Raw genomic sequence first — 14,843 nt, 5'->3', positions numbered from 1 at the left:
GCACAGCTTTTATTTGCACCATGTAGAATGATGAAGGGCATGATCTATACACTGAAGTCTGTAAGTCTCTGTAAGACTTGAATTTGGGCTAGAAATACCAGCTCCAGGATGGCTGGCTGAGCCCAACAGGAAAAGAAGAAAGTGGAGCCAGAAACAAACCTTTTTCATGCAGGGCCCCTGGTGTGCACGTGTGGGATGAGAATATGGCAAGGGCCCCCAAATGTTGGGCAAATAGAGGCCTCCAATTACCTGTTTAGCTGCCAAAAAACAAATGCCTCAGCACAGAGCAAAAGCCCAACTCTTACCCATCACATTTTACTTCCACACTTCCTCTGCCTGTGCTCAGTTCCCAAAGCCCCACAATTTCCATTACAAATGTGTCTGAACTCAGATAACCCCGAGTCCCTTCCAAAAAGCCTCCCTAAAAGCTGAATCTGCCCAGCTCCGCAGTGCCTAGAGCTGTTATTTCATTAGGTGATCGCAGGCAGTAGCCTTTTCTTCAGCTTGCGAGACAGACATTTCAAAGACTACTCTACCCAGTGGCATTAGTTGCATTATGTGGAAACGTGCAGTGCAAGGTAATGGAAGGAGACTTAGCCCAGATCTCACGGGGTAGGACATTTGCCACCCAGCTGACTGTTCCTGTTCTACCTGAGTAAGGCCACTGTGCCTTTTCACTCATTAGGCAGCATTTTCAGGGAAATAAAATGATAGACATTAAAGAGGAGAAGAACTTTCCGATTATTCTGTTATTCCAGTGCTGGGAATGCAATTTGAAGCAACACTGCAAAAGCAGCTTTGAAGTATATCAGCTCAATTGAATGTATTCTTTTCTCCAGGAAGGATGAAATAAGGTTTTCTGTTGTGAGATGTCCTTATTTCAGTGTTCATTTTCTTCCGTGAAAATGACATGTACAGTATTAACCACCTTCCAGACTCCAAAGGCAAGAACTTCTCTGTGTTTCCAGAGTAGAAAAGTTCATGTTGTTAACTAAATTTCTAACTCGATATTAAATCTTTTTTATTCCCAAATTCCCTTGATTTCAATGACCAGGGGATTAAATGTTGAGGGAGAGGAAATTTATAATTTGCTACATTTTGTCAACAACTCGTTTAAAGTGTGTTCAGTTTAATCTGTAAAAAAAGAGTGACTCACCACAGCAACCCCTAGGTTTGGAGTGTTTTTAAAATGGAGCAAAGTTGAAGTCTGCACCTTATATTTTTAGATCATCAGACTAAGCTCTGAAGTAAGACCAGCATGGCCACAGGCCTTATCGAGGACTACAGGCTTACAACCAGTGGTCTTAGATCCGCTGGTAGATTCTCTCAGCCTCCGCCTTAATAATGGGTATGCCCTGTATATTACTATTGCAGCTGTTATATCCCCATTTATTTGAGTTCTGGAGTTAGGATTCAACCATTCAGAAAAACGTGGAGCACTAGAACTTGTATCATCCTCCTAGTTCAGACCCCTGAACTTTGCCTTCATGCTATATGGATTCAAAAAACTAGTCCAGGGATGCAAAGAGAGCATCTTGGAACATCTCTGTCTGTTCAGATGGATTCCGTGGCCCACTTGAATCTCCACCTGATTCGACTGACAGGTGAATGACAGTGTGGGCAGAGCTGGGCAGGTATTCCGTAGGAAACACTGGCTAATTGTGCCTTGACATTCAGGCCTTGGGACTGTGCCACATCAGCCTAGCCATGACCAGCTGCCAGCGCCACCAGGATGGTACAAAATGAAGCAAATTTCAAAGACAAGTCAGAAAATCAGTAACCCCTGAGAGATAGATGCTATCTTGCTGCAAGATAATTGTGATAGACTTGATGGTAATTATCATCTCCTAGAATTCGGAATCACCTTTGCTACGAGCAAGGTGAACAGCCTGGGATGGCAGCACTGGTACAGAGGCAACCGGTGTTAAAAACGGCAGCCTTGCCCAATCAGTAGGCATCTAGATGTGCAAAGAGACACTGGTGTTTTGTAAGAACAGAACCGGCACTTTGGAGTTTGCTAATGCATAGGCAATTTTTAGTGATATAGGTGATATGATCATGACTGACTCCCAAACCAAGAAATTATTGTCAATGTATTTGTTATACCAATAAAAACATTCTAAGCAACGTCAATACACCAGGCCATTGTCACACCTTCCCATGCCTTTTCTAGGCTGTACAAGCTGTGTGAGCCACCTCCCGCAGTCGGAGAAGAATGAAGAGAATCCCCAAGGAACCAGGCGAGCAGAAGCTTCCGCACACTGGACTGGATAAAGGACGTGTTGGCTAAACATTTTCCACTCACCTTAAAGAAATGGATTTTTTTTCTTAACCTTTCATCATGGTATAAATAACTAATGTTCAGCTTGTACTTAGATATTTGTGCTGGAAATGGATAGAAGTCCATGCAAACAACTCAGCTTCACACACTGACCTTTCTACGTGTTAACATCAATTATTCATCCCTGGAGATTCTATAAAAAATATCAGAGATAAAACACTAACCATTGTGCCTCTTTTCCCATTTATTAAAATTATTGTGTTGTGTTTGCTTTCATCTTTTTCAAATGGAGCACGTTATGATGGATGTTTCCATTTGAAGAAGTCTGTCATTGAAGAAACATGGCCACACTTCCCAAATCATCACACAGAAATGTGACAGACAACAGAGACTGGGTGTCATAGGTTTTCAGTCTCCCACTTGCTCTGAGAAAGTGGTTTGTGGGTGAAAGGTGAAGAGCATCCTTTGCTCTTTCTAAGGGAGTATTTCTCAGTAGAGGAGAAGAGCGCTGACTGAGGCCTCCAGCAAGACCTTCTTCCAGCTGTTTTCAGGGAGTTTTTATGCACATGGACAGTTCCAGGGAACCATGCTGTCCTGGGTCTCAGAAGTGGGCGTGGCTTCCTTGGGCGATGAGACCTTCCTTATGCGGTGCCACAGGTGTCCGGGGGTAGGGGGAGGCAGGGATTGGGAAGGGTTGGAAGGAAGACTAGGGTGAAGGAGGAAAAAAAAAAGCCTATAAAAAACTCAACCTTTAAATCTGAAAGATACCTAAAACTCTTATTTTATTAAGGTTTTCATATGAGATGTCAGGCTCTTAAGAGAATACATCATGGTGAGCGTTTTTCTATCAAGGTAGTATATATATAAGATGAGAAAATAAAGCTTTATTTGTCAAACTTTAAAAGGACTATTAGAGACCTTGATAATTTATGAAAGTACGAGATGTATTCTATTTTCATTCTAAAGTTTACATAATGTTTATCCTTTCTACATTCATAAAATAACATTTTTTAGCATAGTGAATACAGTAATATTGATTTTAAATCTATAGTTTTCAAAACAACTAAAATGCCCTTGCTGTAATAGTGATGCTTATGTGGATTAAGACTAATTTCGTATGTGAAATGCTTTTCGTAACTGAAGTGTATACAAACCATTACTCAATTTTAATTTATGAAGTTTTCAAAATCTTGTTAAAGAAATTTCATCACTAGCAGTTGTGTATTGAATAACAAATACTGTGTTACGTGTATGTGAGGTCTTTATATACTGGTCAAGGTAATAATAAATGTTATTTGGCACAGAAGCACTTAAGACTTTCAGGATTATATCTATAATGAAAAATAAAGAAACTGACATCAGAGTTTTCAGAGAAAAAGTTGAACACTATGAATTTAATGAAGATATAAGCTTAGCATAAATATCTACGTCAAACATATTCTTCATTTTCAGGGGTTTCACATTCTTAATACTATTGCAAGTGATCCTGAAGGTCCATGAAATTAGTAAATTGTGATTTTCCTGTACTGAAAACTTGATTACATTTAACACAGGGCTAATGAGTGAGCAAAACTGATTAACTAGCAAGTACTTTTCATGTCGTCATTACTGTTTTCTAATCACTACTGTGGAAGTAGTATTCCATGTTAGAGGAATGAAGGGATCACTTAAACATTTCAGTTGTACTTTGTTATGTTTCATAGGGGAAATCATCTGCTATTGTAGTATTTATAAATTAGCATATTTTAAGATCTAATCTCTATATAATAGGATGTAGTTAATATTATCTTAAGGGTTAAACATAGTGTAAGTGTACTGTACCATTTATCAGAGTGCTTGGCACTTATTAAAAGCCCAAAAGTTAGTGATGACATATTACCATCAATCACTGTGATTTTTGGTCGTAATAAAAACTGTAGCTAAAACCTAAGTAATTTCTCCGTGCCAAGCAATACCTCCAGGTGCTTCACCCATACTTTGTTGTTACTGCTTTGTTACTCCTCATAACAATGATTTGAGGTGATACTCTTTGCATCACCCCCATTTTACAGTTGAGGAACTGAAGCAAAGAATGGTCCAGTGACTTGCTCAAGATCGCAGAACCAGGATTTGAACCCAGGATGTCTGCCTTCTTAATACATTATGCTGCTTTTCCTTATTAATATAGGAAATGTTGTAATGTTGCCAATTATTTGTTAGAAAAGTTGGAGTTATGTGCAGTGTGGGCCGTTAAATTATACATCTTATATTGAGAAGAAAGTGAATGGAAATATGTAAAATACCTTTAATATATGAAAACCGTAGGATTTCCTGGACATTTTACCATTCTGGATACATATTATGAGGTAACCCAATGCTGTTGCAATCTGAAAAAGCATGATATATTCTTCATAATTGAAGATGACAGTTGCAGATATGTTTTGAAAGTTTGGAATAGTACATTATATAAAATTGACTATGATTCCAAAACAGTGATAACAGTGAAAAATGTCGAATGAGTGAAAGAATAAAGACAACCCTTCAACAGCACGATGTACCTCTGTGTGACGTCGGACATTTAACTGACCTTGAGTTTTTAGATGAGATCTGTCATGTTCAGGGTGGTATGACCATAGACTGGCCTTGAGTTTTTAGCATGGGTTTACCTCAATGCTCACATACTCCTCTGCAACCAGTGTACCTTTAAACATTGCAAAAGCCTGCTCACAGTTTTTCCAAGTTCTGCTGACTTTGAAGTTCTGAGTTTGGACATCTGCCTCTCTCCACCTAAAGGGAAGGTCACGCCTAGAAATTTTGGTTCTTAATATGGAACTCATTGATAAGTACTTGTTAACTAGTCATTCATGATCAATAAATCTTAAACATTCCATCATATAAAGTTTTCTTGTTAAACATTACAAAATTTAATATATTATTAAAAGTGTGAGTAATTTGAAGAGACTAGAATTTTGCATCTATTTTCATTACATTTAACAAGAAAGAAAAGGAAGAAAGAAAGAAAGAAAGACAAACAGACGGAGGAAGGAAGGGAGGAAGGAAGGGCGGAAGGAATGAAGGAAGGAAGGAAGTAACTTTTGTACTACTTTTACTTATGTTGGATGTGTAATTTTAAATTTAGAGTATAAGCTTTATTTTATGAACCAATATCCCCATCTTAGAAGTCTCATACTACTTTCTCTCTTTTCAAATCACATTCTTCCAGTTGCTTAAATTCACTGTGCGTTCAGTGGCCACTCTTCTTGAAGCAACAATGTTCAATTTAAAATTAGGTTAACTCTTACAATACTATAATACATATCACATTGTAATGATACTGGTTCTGACTCTATTAATTTAAATTTTGTGATAGTTAAATTCAGAATGAAATGATATTGACCTTGGCACTAACTGTAAAAGCCAAGAAAATGAATGGGTAAAAAAATCCTGAGTGGCATGTTAACTCATTTAAGAAACCAAACTATATTCAACCCTTTGGACATATGTTACCAGCAAAACTAATGTTTATCGACTTGGAAGCATTCAGTTGAGTTAGTTACTCAATGTATTTGAAAATAATAACTTTGCAATTAGAACACCAAAGTATTGTCATTAGTTCATGTAGACCTTTTCCTATGTAGCATGATTTACTGCAGAATAGAGGGGATATTTTTATTCACCTATATTTTCAGTAAAACGTAAGATTGAAATTGAAAATGACTAACTTTAAGACATTTTCATTTACATTTTACTTTAAAGGTCATTTTTAGCTTTTCTTCACTACCTATGTTTACTAATATTGAAACTAACCTTTACCATGTGATTAAATGGCTTCTGAATTTTTTAAAACCATGTTTCATCTTTAAAGGCTTATTTTTAAGTGAATTATCATACAAAATTATAGCTCAATTACTTTCCCAAAGTGAGTAGTAGTTATTTCATTAACATGTATATATATTAACCAATTTGCTGAATGAATTGTCAGCTGTCCTGCATAGATATGAAGGCAAAAGCTCTGGAAACGATTTAGGATGATCTGAACCTCGATTAAGAAAAATATTCTGTACTCTATCAAGTTTTTGAAGTGTTAGGGATGAGTCTCAGAAAAGTTTCACCCTTGATGACACAGACGAGGTGGAGTTAAGTTCCAGCAGGCGTCTGGGCCAAGAGTGGGCTTAGGCTGATTCCTTTTACGTACAGTGGCCACAACCTTCATAGGTGCTGCGATTCCATAATAGTTGTTATGGTTAGTCTTTTGTTTTAAAAAAATTTTACTACTTAAAAGCTTTGCTTTTAACAGTGATCTCAGCATTCATATTGCCAAGCTGTGCTCCACAAACACATGACCTACTTCACTCAGGATAGCTTGCCTCTCTCACTGAGAAGAGATGTCTGATGTCTACTAGGTGTACTAAGAGAGATATATATATATTTTATATACATATATATTTACAATGTTTTGTTTTTAAGATAATACGTGATAAAAATTATTTAGATTCTTCTGTCTTATTTTGTATGAAGGTATGAAATATGGAGTTGTTCGATATATTGAATGTCTGTCTAAATATGCCATCCGCGTGCCTGGTGGGCCATCTTTTGGTCCCTGGCACTAGTTTGCTACTCAGTCTGGAGTCTATTCACCTGGCTCACCATCAGAAGAAGTAGCCAATTAAGAACAAAATTGTTGAATTCTTACACGATAGTTCTAGTAGAAATAGAAAGCTTTGAATAGCTAATTTGGTGTGCAAACAACAGAAAAAATGTTATCCACTCATGTATTCACTCAACAAACATGTTTGAGAATTCACTTTGCAAAAGGCACAGCTAGTGGGCCTCGTTCATGTGTTGCATATATTTGGTTCAAAAATCTTCACAATATCTCCTCTGTGTTAACCTCCTCTGTGTCTTTTACTCGGAATGATATTATTTGTAACACAAACCTATTCTAATATCATGTAGGTATAGACGCTGTGTGAAGTCAGTATTATTAAGTAAAATGCCCTAGAAAATACATTTAAATTTGAGTATTTAATGCCTCAAGCAAATTTACTAGAGTTTCAAATGAATATATATTTTTGTAACTGCCAAGTAAATGAGTAGAACATAGCTTTTTGTTTAAAAAATATTTTTATAAGTATTCATTTACACAGTATTCATTATTTTAAACATTAAAATATCAAATTAGTTCTATAAATAGTGATTCTTTAGAATATATTCATATTTAACGTTGTATAACACTGAAACTGTAATGACAAATTTCATCTGAATATGTTATTATAGTAGTCTGTTTTTTCCTTTGTAAAATATACATGTAACATAGTTTCAATCACTCAGTATTTTGTGTATGTTTAAAATGATCAAGTGTATTATGTATTTTATATCATTTATTTTTGTCTGCAGAAAAGACTAGGATAGTAACATTGTATCAAAAATGTCAAAAATAATAAAGTGAAATGTAGTATGACCATTTCAGTTTCTATCCATTTAAATTTAACTAATTCCTATTATGTTTTCACCCAAAAATATCCATGAAACAGAGCTTTTCACCCTTTAAGAATTCACAAGCTCAGTAGAAGAAACTTGATAAACATGTGAAACAAGTCTACAAATATGAACCAAGGTGAGTTGTAGAGACAGTAACTGTTAGGAAAAGAAGCTAAATGTGGCAGGAAAGCTTCATGGAGGATAAGAGACTTGTGTGTTCCCTGAATTAACTAACGGATCTGTTAAGCTTTATTCAGTACCTATTATGGTTAAGCCCCTATCCTAGTTGCTGAGGGTGTTATAAATGCATATAGTTCCCAAACTCTGCAGTTAAAGAACATGGTATATATTGATGGTTAACGCAGTGCACAAAACAAAATAATAACTACCAGCATAAAGCAATATGCACGAATACAAAATGAGAGGTAACACAATGAGAAATGTGTACTATTATACTCAATCCAACATCTCTTCATTGGGCACCTAGGAATTACTCATCAGGTACTGAGCTAAGCTGGATATTTAGTCCTTAGAAACATATATGGCTATTGCACATGTGGAGTTTACAGTCTAGAAGGAGAGGACGGACAAAAAATACAGAAATGATGAGAGACGGCTAGGTCAGCTTTCTGCATATGTAAGATTAAGCAACAGAAGAAGGGAATGCAACCTTGTTAACAAGAACACCATGAATTCAGGCGAGATGCAAATGTGCCAGATATTTTTGTGAGTAAATCAGTCCGGAGAGAGGATTAAGATTTGTGAACGTGATAACTGATGATGTTGAGCTTTTTTTCCTGTGCTTTTGGCTATTAACATAAGTTTTATGAACTCTGTTTAGATGCTTGCACATTTTTATTGTTTGTTGCTTTTTACTTTTGAATTACAAATTTCTTTATATACAAAAAAAATGATTTGTGAATGGGATTTGATAAGGATTGCATTTAACCTGTAGATTGCCATGGGTAGTACAATCATTTTGACAATATTGATTTTTCCAAGCCAAGAACACCATATATCTTTCCATCTGTGTCGTCTTCAATTTCTTTCATCACTGTTTTATAGTTTTCAGAGTACAGCTCTTTTGCTTCCTTAGGTAGGTTTATTCCTAGGTATTTTATTCTTTTTGATGTTATAGTAAATGGAATTGTTTCTTAATTTCTCTTTATGACCTTTTGTTGTTAGTATATAAAAACGCAAGTGATTTCTGTGTATTGATTTTGTATCCTGCAACTTTACCAAAATCACTGATGAGCTCTGGTAGTTTTCTGGTAATGTCTTTAGGATTTTTTATGTATAGTATTATATCATCTGCAAACAGTGAAAGTTTTACTCCTTCTTTTCCAATTCAGATTCTTTTTATTTCTTTTTCTTCTCTAATTGCCATGGCTAGGCCTTCCAAAACTATGTTGAATAAAAGTGGCAAGAGTGGGCATCCTTTGTCTTGTTCCTGATCTTAGAGGAACAGCTTTCAGCTTTTCACCCTTGAGTATGATGTTAGCTGTGGGTTTATTATATTGACATATGTTCCCTCTATGCCCACTTTCTGGAGAGTTTTTGTCATAAATGGATGTTGAATTTTATTAAAAGCTTTTTCTGTATCTATTGAGCTGATCATATGGCTTTTATTCTTCAGTTTGTTAATGTGGTGTATCTCACTGACGGATTTGTGGATATTGAAAAAGACTTGCATCCCTGAGATAAATCCCACTTGAGCATCTTGTATGATCCTTTTACCATATTGTTGGATTTGGTTTGCTTGTATTCTTGTTGAGGATTTGTGCATCTATGTTCGTCAGTGATATTGGCCTTTAATTTCCTTTTCTTAGTATCCAGGTGATGGTGGCCTCATTTTTCACAGAACTAGAACAAAGAAATTTTTTAATTTGTATGGAAACACAAAAGACTCCAAATAGCCAAAGCAATCTTGGGAAAGAAAAATGGAGCTGGAGGAATCAGGCTCCCTGACATCAGACTATACTACAAAGCTACAGTAATCAAAACAGTATGGTACTGGCACAAAAACAGACATATAGATCAATGGAACAGGATAGGAAGCCTAGAAATAAACCCATTCACCTATGGGCAATTAATCTATGACAAAGCAGGCAAGAATATACAGTGGAGAAAAGACAGTCTCTTCAATAAGTAGCACTGGGAAAATTGGACTGCTACATTAAAAAAAAATGAAATTAGAACATTCTCTAACAGCATATACAAAAATAAACTCCAAATGAATTAAAGACCTAATGTAAAGCTGGACACTATAAAACTCCTAGAGGAAAACATAGGCAGAACACGCTTTTACAAAAATTGCTGCAATTATCATTTGGGATCTGCCTCCTAAAGTAATGGAAATAAAAGCAAAAATAAACAAATGGGACCCAGTTAAACTTAAAAGCTTTTGCACAGCAAATGAAACCATAAACAAAATGAAAAGACAACCTACAGTATACGAGAAAACATTTGCAAATGATGCAATGGACAAGTGATTAATTTCCAAAATGTACAAACAGCTCATACACCTCAATATCAAAAAAACAAACAACCCAATCAAAAAATGGACAGAAGATCTAAATAGACATTTCTCCAAAGACATACAAATGGCCAACAGGCACATGAAAAAATGCTCCACATCGCTAATTATTAGAGAAATGCAAGTCAGAACTACAATGAGGTATCACTTCATTCCAGTCATGATGGCCATCATCAAAAAGCCTATAAATAATAAGTGCTGGAGAGGGTGTGGAGAAAAAGGAACCCTCCTACACTGTTGCTGAGAATATAACTTGGTATAGACAGTATGGAGAAAAGTATGAAGTTTGGGATTAACATATACACACTACTATATGTAAAATAGATAACCAACAAGGACCTACTGTATAGCACAAGGAACTATACTCAATATTTTATAATAACCTATAAGGGAAAATAATCTGAAAAAGAATATATATCACTGTGCTGTATATGTGAAACTAACAACATTGTAAATCAAGTATACTTCAATTAAGAAAAAAGATTTGTGGATGTGATTAGAGAGCTATATGGACAGAAAAGAAAGTTAAATCTGTATGGTATAGGTCTCTGAATGCCAGGCTAAGAAGGCTGGGCATTTTACATGTAAGAAAATTGAGTTATCTAGTTCATAACAATAATAAAGAATTATGAAATCCTAGTGAGGAGTTTGAAAAATGTGTATGTTGTTGACTGTATAGGCTACCTCAGAAAAGTGAAAAGAAATAATCATTGGAGAAAACAAAAATCAATAACTAGATTTACCTTTTAGAGATTGCTGGTATACTAGGATTGCAAATTTAATATGGTAATAAGAAGAAAATGACATCAACAAGCAGAGGCTATTTGTTTTAGAACAGCACTCCAGACACCAGTGTTTCAGAGATGCTATTAGGTAAGACACACACACACACACACACACACACACACACACACACACTGTATTTTGTGATCAAAATAGATTTAAGAAACACAGAATTAAACAGATTTCTTTATCATAGGACTTCTCTGACCTTTTAATGTACTTATAAAAATCATGATTTTGGAAGAGAGAGGTGGAATGCTGTGTTTCTAAACTTCCTAGAAGATAGAACATGTTTCATAGAAGATTTGCTAGTATTTTCTTGGAATACAAATATTCAGCAGAGCACAATGTGGGAAAACTGTTCTAGAAACTTCTTGATAACAGGAAGGGGAGGAAAGGTAAACAAAAGATGGTGTGGCCATTTATTACCTGGTTGTGGGCAAGGAGGGGTGGGTGCCCTTAAGGCTTAAAAGAAAAACTGACAAGTTTTTTTTGTTTGGTTATCTATTTTTTTAACTTTTTATTGAAATATTGTTGATTTACAATGTTGTGTTAGTTTCAGGTGTACAGCAAAGGAACTGATAAATATTGGCATGAATGAACAGTTACAGTGGATTAGAATTAAAGTCAGGTTGTGATATTGTCACCATTCATCCATGTTCAGGATATTAGGGGCTCAAAGGAGCTTATTCCACAGATAAATGCAGATGTCTCCTCTCCCTTCTGATCATTTCAGCTCAGTAATGTGATGAGATGTTAGGGTAGAGGACGTTTTAGTAAGTCAACATTTGGCACCAGTTTGCCATATTTTCTGGACTAAACTTGTAATTCTCCATGCCAAGTCCAGGGTGTCTTAATTAGATGACTTAAAGGTAAAAGACTAATTTTTTCTTCAGAAAATGTATTTTAAAATGTATTAAATGTGAGGTTTTCAAGATTGACACTGGTCTGCCATTTGAACATGATCTGAACGCAGTGATACAAATATCTCACTGATTTTTTGAAGCTGGGTCTTGATAATATGAATCCTCCGGTCATCTCCAAGATTCCTTGAGATCAAGAATTTTCCAGTGGACCCCCTTCATTGTTGATTAAAGTGAACACATGGGAGAAAGTTTCAGTATAAAACTGTCTGGAAATTCAGCAAGTCACAGAGTTCCTTGACCTTCTGCCTTTGACTCACTGTCTTGCTTTTACTTAGGAGAGACCTGTGAACTTCTTGCCAGAAAAGTGATAAAATATATTATTCCAGGCCTGTTTGCTCAGAGAAAAAGGCAGTTATCACCACATGATATAGTAGAATGTTCTGTTTAGGGCATTTTAGTGCAGAAGGATGAAGACAAGTGAGGATATAAATGACGGTCCAAGAATGACTAAGGACATACAGGGACAGATTGCCAGGAAATATTAGGTCTATTAAAAACTGCTGCCACTCGAACTGCCTTCATGTTGATTCACTGTTAAAAATGTTTATCTCAGAGGTTAGAAGTTAAGATGTTACCTAATTTTAGCAATGGGGGCTCTGGAAATTACAACCAAACAGAAAAAATTGGGTTGACGGTGATATGAAAAGCCTTTTATATGCAGCCTTTGAAAAACGTATTTGAATTATATAAAATGTTGGTTGGAACTTTAGTGAGGGTAAGCTTTTTTTCCCACTTTTCTCTAATTGGGGTGAAATTCACATTAACGTAAGCTCAACCATTATGAAGTATACAACTCACCAGCATTTAGTATATTCGCCATGTGCTGTGTGCATCCATCACCTCTAATGCAAAGGTGAATGTCTAAAATGTCTAGTTCCAAACGTTTTCATCCCACCCAAACAGGTTTTTATTAAATTAAACTTTTGAGATAATTGTAGATTTGCATTTTTGACAAAGTTGCAAAAGCAGTTCAGTGGAGGAAGGATCGCCTTTGCACCAAATGGTTCTAAGACAATTGGACATGCATAGGTATAAAAATGATCCTTGAGCTCAACATTGTGCCTCATACAAAAATTAACTCAAAATGGGTCATGGACCTCAGTGTAAAACATTGAATGACAAAACTTTTAGGAAAAATATAAAATAAAATCTTTGGGATCTAAGGCTAGATAGAGTTCTTAGACTTGACACAAAAAGCATGATCTATAAAGGGAAAAATTGATAAATTAGAGCTTATCAAAATTTAAAGCTTTTTCTAGTTTAAAGCCTATGTGAAGACAGTAAAAAACGTTAACAGACTGAGAGGAAATAGTTGCAAACTATGTATTGACAAATTACTAGCATCTAGGAATATGTAAAGAACTCTGAAAAAAGCCAGTTGCAAAAGATTTCGTACTGTATGATTCCATTTACATAGTTTTCTTGCAATGGCAAAATTATAGTAATAGAGAATAGATTAAAGAGAAGTGGACAGGAAGGAAGTGGTGTAGCTATGCAAGGTGACAAGACCGATCCTTGTGGTGATGGAAGGTTCTCTATTTTGACAATATTGACATTGATATCCTGGTTCTGAAGCTCTACTGTACTTATGCAAGACATGACTTTTCAGGGAAACTGGTTAAAGGGCACAGGAGAGCTCTCTGAGTTATTTCTTACAACTGCATGTGAATCTACAATTATCTCAAAAATTCCAGTTAAAAATATAGAATGAGTTTTAACGGTAGCTTTATTATTAAGGAAAATATATTCTTGGAAATGAAATCACATTTTGAGATAAGGGCTAATGAGCATGGTAGTTTCCTTCTTTATTCTTTCCTCCTCCTAGCATTCATTCACTCATTCATTCATTCATTCAATCATTCGGAAAGTCAACTGCAGGAATTGATTGCCCACTATGTGGAAGCTTGGTGTTGGAATTGAGTGCCCCAGAGCCCCTTGAGGAGCTTGTGTTTTAAAGGTGTGGCAAGCCTGTGACCAGAGGTACAGTCCGGTACTCCGAGTTAGGGACCCGCTCCAGCAATTCATAGCTGTGTGACCATGGGCAAGTTACTTCTTTGACCCTCAAATTCTCTGAGCTGTAAAACTGTAATAATCATGCCACTTACTTCACAGGACTGTAGCATATATTAAATGAGAAAATGTAGGTAAAAGTTTAGCACTGAGCCTGGCAACTAGAAACGCTCTAGAGTCTTCACTAGATAACAGAAGATTAAATGTTATTATGAAGTAGAACTAAGGAGGAAAGACCTACTCTCCATTTCTTCAGGCAGATGGCTTGTTTGGGGAATAGGAAGATGGAGTTGAAGGGGTTAGCTACCTTTGAAAGCACTGTTTGCCATGTAAAGGAGTTTGCAGTTTATCTTGTGGCTGGTGGTGAACTTTTGGAAGTTTTCAAGCAGATCAGCAAGTGAAATGACCAAAATAGCTGCATTCATAGCAGTGTGGTTAGAAGGCTGTTAAAATAAACAAAATCAAGTTTCTCAGAGTGGGATTCTCAGACCAAGTCCATCAGAATTTCTTGAAAGATTAAGCTTAGGGATTTCATATTGGGATTTGAAAATCGCTGGTCTAAAGGAAAAGTGATGGGATTCTTAACAAAAGTATCACAGAGAAGAGGGAAGAGGAGGAGTTTTGAGAAATATGCAGGAGGTGTATTAACAAGATGTGTTAATTCATAGGATGTGGGGAAGTAAGTTAAAGGAAAGAATCAAGAACGTCTCCAAAGGTTTTAGCTTGGATAAGTGACTCCCATAATAAGGGAGGACAGGATGAGTTGCAGTTTTGAAAGAAAATAAAATATAGTTGTCTCTCCATATCCACAGATTCCACATCCACAGATTCAATCAACTATAGAGGG

The 14,843-nt window shown here is 36.0% G+C and overlaps 1 protein-coding gene across 1 annotated transcript in view; it reads left to right on the top strand.

Moving 5' to 3' along the window:
- The window catches only part of PREX2 (phosphatidylinositol-3,4,5-trisphosphate dependent Rac exchange factor 2), a 281,055-nt gene extending 273,584 nt beyond the window's left edge, over window positions 1-7,471 (top strand). Inside the window, exon 40 of the mRNA XM_057736322.1 lies at window positions 2,174-7,471. Coding sequence (XP_057592305.1) covers window positions 2,174-2,219 — 46 coding nt within the window. The 3' untranslated portion in view covers window positions 2,220-7,471. The remainder of the gene's footprint in view (window positions 1-2,173) is intronic.
- The last annotated feature ends 7,372 nt before the right edge of the window (window positions 7,472-14,843 follow it).

Source organism: Hippopotamus amphibius, chromosome 5 (assembly GCF_030028045.1).
Source record: "Hippopotamus amphibius kiboko isolate mHipAmp2 chromosome 5, mHipAmp2.hap2, whole genome shotgun sequence".
NCBI classification, from domain to species: Eukaryota; Metazoa; Chordata; class Mammalia; order Artiodactyla; family Hippopotamidae; genus Hippopotamus; species Hippopotamus amphibius.
The sequence above is the reverse complement of the archived record's forward strand: the minus strand, read 5'-3'. Positions and strand labels throughout refer to the sequence as shown.